At 40.8% G+C, this 9715-nt stretch overlaps 1 protein-coding gene across 1 annotated transcript; it reads left to right on the top strand.

Moving 5' to 3' along the window:
• Window positions 1-245: 245 nt before the first annotated feature.
• Window positions 246-2945, top strand: SMIM30 (small integral membrane protein 30). The gene is made up of 3 exons (XM_024194693.1): window positions 246-278; window positions 592-663; window positions 1701-2945. The coding sequence occupies exon 3, from the start codon at window positions 1767-1769 to the stop codon at window positions 1950-1952; it is 186 nt and encodes a 61-aa protein (XP_024050461.1). The 5' UTR covers window positions 246-278; window positions 592-663; window positions 1701-1766; the 3' UTR covers window positions 1953-2945.
• The last annotated feature ends 6770 nt before the right edge of the window (window positions 2946-9715 follow it).

A 9715-nucleotide genomic window follows, 5' to 3' on the forward strand; every position in this document is an offset into this window, starting at 1 on the left:
AAAAGCTGTATAAAGCAACCCAAAGATTAGTGGATATCAGATAGAGTTGTTGACAGCTGTATATTCAGTCGACAATCAGTCTGAATTTCCACTGGAAGCAAAATGCCTGAATTTTTTTTTTTTTTTTTTTTAGATATCTGCCCTCTATGTGTATGTAAAAGGTTAACTCTGATCTGCTTCAATGCACTGTGGGAATTGTAGGCAGCACAAATGCTGGGAAATGTAGTCAAACTGTCTTCCTCTTTCTCTTTCTCCCTCTAATGGCTGCCTCCAGGAAGGTAATGTACATACGCCTGGCTTCTAACACAGGCTGAGACTATAACTTTGTAGATTAAAGAGATCCGGGGCCGTTCACAGCTCAAGCTACCCCTTTGCTTTCAGACCCAGAGTTCATATTTTGCGCAAAGTTGGCTCCAGAGAAGCCGATTTTATTTGCCTGTCACATGTTGCTGCACATGACTCTTAACCTCTGAGAAGATTTTTTTTACTCACTTCACCGCCTGTTCCTGTTTTCCCTTCCACTGTCTATGGCTAGCAGAGCTTTTACCTTTCCATTAACTGAACAAATAACTCTCTCTTGATTTTTGACAGGTGATGACTGAGTGGAGTTCATTGCTATCTGGATTCCAATGCTAACCATAAAGGAGTAATTATAGAGTTAAGGTAAGTTGCTGTTAGATTTTTAATAGAAGACAAAAACTTGTAGATAATTTACACTGTTGTCCTGTTTTCTCTATCTCTATGCTCATCTGCCCTTCAAACTCCAGTGTTTAGCCAGAGGGAAGGGAAATCTGGAAAAGTGTAAGCACAGTGTAAGTGTGTAAATTCATTCAGTTTTAGGTCCACTTCTTTAGGTGGAGTGGGATGTTAAGCATGGCAATAACATAAATGTTATATCACTGACAAGGCTAATATCATAATGCATGGATCACCCTAGCAATTAAGGGATAATTATGGGAAAACTGAAGCACAGTGAGATTTAAGTGACTTGCCCCAGGTCATATAAGAATCTTTGGCAGAGCCAGGAAGAAAATCTAAGGGCTTGTCTGCATGGAGATATTGACCAGAATAGTTCCCCATGTGGACACACTTACTTCAGAATAAGACTGCCTTTTTTTCTGATTTAGCTTGATCCACTTTGGAAGTAAATTAAAGCTAAACTGGAAAAAGGCTTCCTTATTCCAGAATAGAGCATGCACACGGGGACCTATTCCACAAGAACTTCTCGTTTTATATTCTCACCCTCCCTTATTCCAGAATAACTTCCCTAAAGCTATGTCTTCACTGACCAAAAAAGTATGTGTTTTCCTGCATTAGCTATCCTGCTGTAAAATCCTAGTGGAGACAAGGCACTTTAGTGTTACTGCAAGATAAACTAGGTAAGATCAACCATGGGTGGTGAGTACAGTGCTGACCTTGGCTAGCTTCCTCATGATAAACACTATGGTATCTTCACTTAGGATTTTACAGAGAGAGAACTCTCACCGTTTTTTTTATCTCACTGTAAAGAAAACCATTTTTGTGTCGGTGAAGACCAAGCCTGAATCTCCAAGTCTCATTCCTCCTCTGTGGATCAATCACACTACAATACATTTCCATACAGATTTGGTGATACTCCAGTCACATCTGTTGATCTGGAGTTCTTGGAAATAAATTTAAAGGAAAAAACCCTTTCATGTTCCTTTTTGTTTTATTTTTAGATACATTTGAAGTACCAGCTTCTCGTCATTGTTTAACCTCCCTTCCAAGACCACCTGATCAGCAACATGGCTTTTCTTGGGAACACCTCAAAACTCTTTTTGGTGCTCATTTCACTGGTGCTTATGCTGCCTGTGGTTGAAGCCCTGGATGCTGGAGATGCAATTGCTCTCTTGCTAGGCATAGTTCTCACTATCATTGGATTCTGTGCCTGTCTAGGCTTATATGCAAGGAAAAGAAATGGACAGCTATGACTTTTTAAAGAGATGACTTGGTCAAGTATAATCTTAAACTCTACTTGTTACAAGTTTAAAACTGAGCCTCAGTTCCTGGCAACTTTCAAAACCATGGAGCACGATCCTGCAAACCCTTCTTGCTGTGCCATCCTTGCTAATAAAAACTATTACTGGTAGAAAGGGTTTACAGGATCTGTCTTCATGACAGTAAGAAGATGATTATTTCATATTCCTTGGGATGAGGGGTTGCATTAAAGTAAAGATGGAAACAAGCTATTTGAAGAAGAAAAAATTGCCCAGATTCATTCACAGTGAAAGTTCATATACTGAATATAACATTTCTACAATTTGATTTCAGGGGTTAGTCAGCAGGAAAGCAGCCATAAACCTCCTCGTCAGGATAATAAAGATTTGGAAATATTGACGCACTCTTAATATGATAACTAAAGAACAGCCTACTTAGACTTCTGTGTGAGTGCAGATGTTCTTTCTAATTAGAGTTAATCCCCCCGCAACAGCTCACTTCTGCTGTAGTCAGGCTGAGACATGGGTGAAATAGAGATATGTGCAAAACCTTTTCTTCTGTATTTTTATCTTATAATGTGCCACTTCTGTAGCTTGGATTCCTGTTTCAAATTAGAATCAAATTTAATCAATAGCTGTGCTTAAGGATTAGATCGTGATTTTTCTTTAAAATGTGTATGATACATAGGAGAGTATATGTAATATATCGACCAGTCAAACAAGGAAAAGATTTCTGAAGAAAAGATTGAAATGACCAAATGTTTTGTGCACATATCTGTTGGTTCATATACATTTATGTTTAGTTTTCTTTGAGGGCTCACATTTTGGGGATTGTTTGTTTGTTTTGCAACAATGAAGACTTACATATTTTGTTCAGCGACTGTTTTTTAATTCTGAGCTATAGGGTTATTAGAATCAGATGCTTATGTAACTTTTCCCCATGTGATCAATAAACTCAGTACGCTCTTTGACGAAGTCTAAATGCAAGTGAACAAGTCCCCTGGACGTTCTTGAACATGTACTGCTCAACACTTGAGTTTACGCCCCTTTTTGCTACTCACTAAGGCCTAAATTCTAAACGGAGCTGAAGCTTGTGCCAAAACACAAAACTAAACCTGTGGTTAGAATCCTACTACAAAGCTGGAGAGTGTTTCTGTGAGCTTCAGGCGTTCACCACATGCTCAGCCAGCTCCTCTGGTATGTTTTGACTTTGATATGCTTTGTACTGCTTGGCTGGAGGGATCTGCTGAGAGAGCAACATAGTTGGCCGTGCCAGGCTGATTATGGTGAGGGTAGGACCTCTTATGCCACACCCACCCTCTGCTGCCACCAAAAGGGACATCCTTATAGCATACTGATTGCAGTCGTGGTTTTGGCCCCACATGTGTGTTAGCAGCTGGCATCTGGCTGCCCTAACTTGACAAAGGGGGTGTAGGCCTGCACAAAGCAACAGCAGAATGAAGAGTGGAGAGGTGAGCTTTACACCATCTGCAACCTCTTCGTAAACATGCAGTGTGTGTCCCTCTTCTAAGGAAACCCAACAAGGGAGGACAAAACATAATTGTTAAAGCCAAGGACTTGTCAACTTTACTATTCTCCCCTTCTACCAGGGCTTCCAGGTACTACACAGGGCTGACATCATAGGAACAAATACAGCTGGCCCCATTAACGTCTGACTCTATGGAGAGATCCCCTTTGATTCCATGATTCCCCAACTCAAGTGCTGTACAGCAACGCAGCTCATAAGGTTGTTCTATTGACATGCAGGCGTTTCTCTAGCTTCCCTAATGTGAATCCCCAAGCCCGTTTCTACAAGTCTGCTTCTGCACACGACAGAGGTAACAATGAAATTTGCATTTTAAGATCTAGCGGCCCAAGAGAGGGGAACAAAGTGCTTAAGGCAGCTGCCACCCTCCTGGGCTTGCAGTGCAGGGCCACTGCCTAGCAGTGATGGATGTCCTGGACATGGCCAGGGAGTAGAGCGGATGCTACCACTTCAAAAGAGCAAATTTCATTGCAGCTAGCTTTTCCCAAACACCTCCATCATCACTTTAGCAGAAAATCTCTGATGTAACTTTTCCCCATGTGATCAATAAACTGGTTCTTACGTAGGAGTTTCACACAATTATGCCATAGCTTTTCCCTGTAGAGCGGCACAACCATCACACCATTCGTGTGATGCTATGGGATACCTGGAGTTTTTTTATTTTGCCTGTAGCTGCATGTTCCTAACTAAAGGACATTCACTATGCATAATGGTGTATTTACTGGGTTATAATGGAAATTATTTATTGTATTGCTCGAGAATTACATTTGTTAATGGTTTGACTAAGAGCACATGTCATGGCCGATCTTCCTGTTTTTCCTCAATTTTTAATAAACTCTTTCAAATAGATTCTACTGTTAATTTGATGATACAACTCTTACAAGCGGGGGGAGGGAGGGAGAGGATGAGAAAGAAGTGACTGAAAACGGTTTAAATAGATGAGTCAGCTCTTACAAGAAGGGAAAAGAGAGATGAGAAAAATAATCTGATTTAGACAGTTCAAATAAAGTATTTTTTTTTTCATTTTATTTGATTCAGGGCATCTAGTATAATATAAGTATATTTTAGGTTTACTTGTCATAGAGTACGTTTGTTTTTGTCCTATTTCCAAGATACATCAATAGTGTTGTATTTCATTGTCCACTACCAACATCAAAGCAATTTAAATCCCCTTAAAGGCACGATCCTATTCCTTTGAAGTCAACAACAAAACTCCTGTTGAGTTCAGTGGGCCCTTAATTGGCCGTTGGTTCATGGGAGACTCGAGTCATTTTTATAAACTGTCAATTTCCAGGATTGCAACGAATGGCTTTCTTCGTACAAAAAACCCCAGCAAGTAATGGCAGCTTTTCTGATCAGATACCCAAGTAAAAAGACTATTATACTATTTCCAAAGAAAATTATACAGTAATGTTTTATAAATATTATGAGACATTTTCATAAAGCAATACAAGAACCTGTTTTGTATCTCAGCATTCCGCAGTGAAAACTGTGGTCTAGTTATTTAAATACATTTTTTTGGACCTCAGTTCAGCGTATGGGGGCAGTTCACTTTCTACACAGAACAAGTATCATTAGTATTTGTTTCTGTAGTGGAGAGCAAAAACAAACTGCAGCCTTGCAACACCCACTTCTTAGCACACACAATCTACCCCCTAATTAATGTAGAAAGGTTAGCAGCCTGGAGCTAGCAGCTTTCAGCAGGTATTTTCAATCTGCCTTAGCAATAGTATCGCTCAAGATCAGCAATTCCACCGACATTTAACAATGTGCATGAAGCCCACCCTGCAGCTGGACAAGACAGAAAGGCCTTCACTCCTAAGGAACGTTGCTGGGGCAATAGCTTCCAGTGCTACATAAGAGCTAAGTGTTATTATTATTATGCTACGCTGTACAGGAGCCCTTGAATATTGGATGCAAATACTTCAGCTCACTTGCTTAGCACACTTGCCTCCCCTGAGGTGATAAAATGTACTAAGCCACTGCTGGAGCCTTTCGCCCACTCAGATAAGTGTCGCTGCGGCTGCTTCAACAATTACAATAATGCTTTGGACTTTGGACAGCACCTTCTATATGAGAATCCTGTCATGAACATTAATGAATAAAGCCTCAAAATACCCTTTTACAGATGGGGAAACTGAGGCACAAAGCAAGACTTGGCATAGTGTTTCATGGGAAGTATGTGGCATGGGCTGTAATGCTGGCAAAGGTCGCTGGAGCATAGAACGCTTTGGCCATGCCACCTCTTGTTTGTAGCACATACCCAACATGCCGCATCCTAAGGAGCGCTCCCAGGGCACTATCCCTCTGCTAGCCCAGAGACTCATGCCTTTACTATTACTTGGGGATGGTGTGGGGCTCCCAACTCCTACTGGTTCCCTGCATAGTGTTGTTTACTTGGGCTTTCTGGGAGGGAGGTGGGGTGACTTCACTGTTGATTTATAACAAGACAAAGCATGACTAAATAGAAGAACCATAATAAGTCTATTACTATGGTACAAGTGGTAATTATTACACTACAATACTAACAGTTCTATTTGCATCATATCTGACAATGGGTTTTTAGGTGGTGGAGGGAGAGCTTGGGTCTGATTCCCGTCTCTGTTACACAAGTAAATTAGGAGTAACTCCACTAAAGTCAATTGGAGCTGGGGGTTGTTCAGCACTCCTGAAGATCAAGCCACTTATTTAGAACCCAATTTGGCAAAGCAACTAGAGACAGATTTTTAATGGTATTTAACCCATTTTAGGTATTTAATAGGGAGAGGGATAGCTCAGTGGTTTGAGCATTGGCTTGCTAAACCCAGGGTTGTGAGTTCAATCCTTGAGGGGGCCACTTAGGGATCTGGGGCAAAATCAGTACTTGGTCCTGCTAGTGAAGGCAGGGGGCTGGACTTGATGACCTTTCAAGGTCCCTTCCACTTCTAGGAGATAGGATATCTCCATTAACTTTTTTTTGTTGTTGTTTTAAGTCCCCTAAAGATTCAGGTAGGTGTCTACTGGGATTTTTAACAGCACCTGGGTATCTAAGGCCCATTGAAATAAATCCTCAAATCCTTTAGAAGACAATTTTTTAAGATTCAAATATTTAATATGGCAAGAACACTTAAACTGTTAGTATATATCGACAAGGGTGCATTTATGAAAGAACGTAAGCAGCCTTTACTTATTTAGGCCTCTTGACATGCATTGAAAAGTGATTAAATAGACTGCTTACAGTGCCTCTCTCTCAAAGTGCAAGCTAGGGAGAGTACCACGATTCAGTGACATCTCTTGAGTCTGCACTCAGCTTCCAGGAGAGGGAGAAGTAGAAACCATTAGAATCAAGGATGAAATTACCTGGCCCAGCACCCACCATCAGAGCAAACCAGGCCCTTGCAGCTTTCAGGGGTCCTGGGCTCGTTGGGGTGGGAGCTTGGGTGCCCAACTGGGTTCTCTAGTCTTTCAGCTACAAGGGTGGGATTGGGAAAAACAGTGGCAGCTCTCCAAAATGCCATTCATTCATGGCATCAAAATGAGCTGTAATTCCCAAGAGATTGTGCAACTCACAGACCCAACTTTAGCTTGCCAAACTAGAGCTGAAAGAAATTTTCTTAGAGAAATGTGCTTTCATCAAAATATGTCTGTTTTTAGTTCACAAACATTTTGTGAAATTAGAACAACTTTAACTAATTTCTGAACTCAATGACATTTTCCCCAAACTTTCTTTAGAATTAGGATGGTTGTGAAAATTATGTAGCAAATGTTTGTGCTAACTTTTCATACTTTTAACTGGGTTGTTTGTGATTGGTCATAAGTCACGTGGTATGAATTCTTGTCCTCTGATTGGCTGAGCCTATGCAGGCGATCTGAAGGGTTAGTAGAAGTTATTTTGCTCAGAAAGCATGGCTGAACTTAATTCACTCTCTCTGAGTGTAAGTGGCAAGGAGCAATTGTGCTGTTCTGTAGTATAGTGTTGTGGAAAGGTCATTCACAGGCAACCTCCAAAAACCATCAAGGATTTGAGGAGATCAGTGATCTTGAGAAGACTGCAGAGGGGCAACTACATCTACCGAAGATGCAAGGGGGAGTAGCAGGCCATCTGCACTTCCTCACAAGAAGAAATTCCCAGGTCAGAGTGATGGGAATCAGTAAGCTTTTCCACTCCACATGTATAGTAGCCAATTTTCAATCATTCCAACTTAATTAACTAACAGTGTTAAGTGCTGGTCATAGACCCATAGTGGTTGCTGTTAGGATACCACATAGTAACATTAACTTCCTATTGTAATTATAGGGGAAACAGTGAATCCAAGATATCTTTGTATAATAACTATTGGCAAATAGTGACTTTTTAATTACAACTTGACTGTAGTCAGTGAGGACTATGGTCCTGCTCAAGAAGCCCACTGAGGTCAATGGGAGGCTTTCTGCCTATTTAAATGAGCACTAGATCAGGCTATGTTTCCCTGTCAAATTTCAGGTGTCACAAGTTCAATGCTTTTTGATTTATCTAAAAAAAGTGGAAATAACTGTATGAAACACAAAATGTGGCTGGGTTTGAGAGGAGTGGCAGAAAGGTGGTATCATTTCCAGAAGACTCAGAGTTGGCTCAAGGGATTTTCTTAAACTTTCCACCCACAAAAAATTCACTGCTGGGAGATCAAATCTGGAAAATGTAATGACAAACTTAGATGCATACACAGCAAGTCAGTTCACTCGTACCTTTATGGAAAATCAGCCTGTATTAATGGTGAACAAATCTATTCACAGTGAAAGTCTGTAGGAAAGCTAGCAGCAAAAGCTGTGAGTCTATTCAGTCGTCATGTAAGACCATGGGGAAACCAGATGTGCTAGCATTCTCCCACTGAGTCTAGTCAGACGCAGTCCCTGTGGCATTAAACTGTTATGGAAAAGGGAAGAAATACAGCATACAGAGAGTAATCCTTTTTTTTAGGCTGGGATTTTGAAGGGGTTTATGGGGGCTGGGGGCTTAACTCCCAGTGAAATTCAGTGCTTCAGTTTAAACCCTGAAATGCTAATATCTCATTCCTGACAAAACCAATTTTTTGAAAATAATGAAAGTTGCCAGTGATGTCTTGCATCCTGATAGCAGTGGAATGATCAAGGGCAGAATACGGCCCTTCTCATGTGCCATCTGAATCTTTTATTTTTAAAATCTCAGGGCCAGATCCCCAGGCAGTATAAATCACCATAGACTCACTGAAATGGCAGTGATGCTGCTTTACACCAGCTGAAGATCTGACCCTCAGCCTTTAAATTCATTTTGGACAGCAATTGCATGAGGTCTGATTCTGACATGCATCCGACGAAGTGGGCAGTCACCCACGAAAGCTTATGCTCCAATACATCTGTTAGTCTTAAAGGTGCCACAGGACTCTCTGTTATTTAAGCAGTGGATTATAAACGTATTGTACACAGAATCAGTACTCACAGATTGCAAGGGCAGAAGGGACTATTATGATCACCTAATCTGAGCGCTTGCATAACACAGACCACAGATCGTCCCCCCACAAAATTCCTAGAGCAGATCTTTCAGAAAAATATCCAATCTTGATTTTAAAATTGTCAGCAAAGGAGAATCCACCACAAACCTTGGTAAGCTGTTCCCATGGTTAATTACCCCCACTGTTTAAAATTTACACCTTATTGCCTGCTTGAATTGTCTAGCTTCAATTTCCAGCCATTTGTCTGCTAGATTGAAGAGCCCATTATCAAATATTTGTTCCCCATGCAAGAATTTATAGACCATAATCAAGTGACTCCCTAAACTTTCTTTGTTAAGATAATGGATTGAGCTCTTTGAGTCCATCACTATAAGGCATGTTTTCTAATCCTTTAATCATTCTTGTGGCTCTTCTCTGAACCCTCTCCAATTTATCAACATCCTTCTTGAATTGTGGGCACCATCACCGGACAAAGTATCCCAATAGCGGTTGCACCAGAGCCAAACACAAAGGTAAAATAACCTCTCTACTTCTACTCAAGATTCCTCTGTTTATGTATCACAGGATCACATTAGCTCTTGGCCACAGCATCTCACTGGGAGCTCATGTGCAGCTGATTATCCACCATGATACCCAAATATTTTTCTGAGTCACTGCCTCTCAAGATAAAGAGTTTCTTCTGTCATCAATTTCCCAGGGATTTATGTGCTTAAATCCCATTAGATTTTATTAACCATCTAAATCCCCTGTGCATCCAAGGGAGT

The sequence above is a fragment of the Terrapene carolina genome, unplaced genomic scaffold (genome assembly GCF_002925995.2).
Source record: "Terrapene carolina triunguis isolate 2854851 unplaced genomic scaffold, T_m_triunguis-2.0 Scaffold68, whole genome shotgun sequence".
Lineage (NCBI taxonomy): Eukaryota > Metazoa > Chordata > Testudines > Emydidae > Terrapene > Terrapene triunguis.

Bases quoted from the DNA above. Each gene is read 5' to 3' on its own strand.
- SMIM30 (XM_024194693.1), top strand. From the start codon at position 1,767: ATGGCTTTTCTTGGGAACACCTCAAAACTCTTTTTGGTGCTCATTTCA.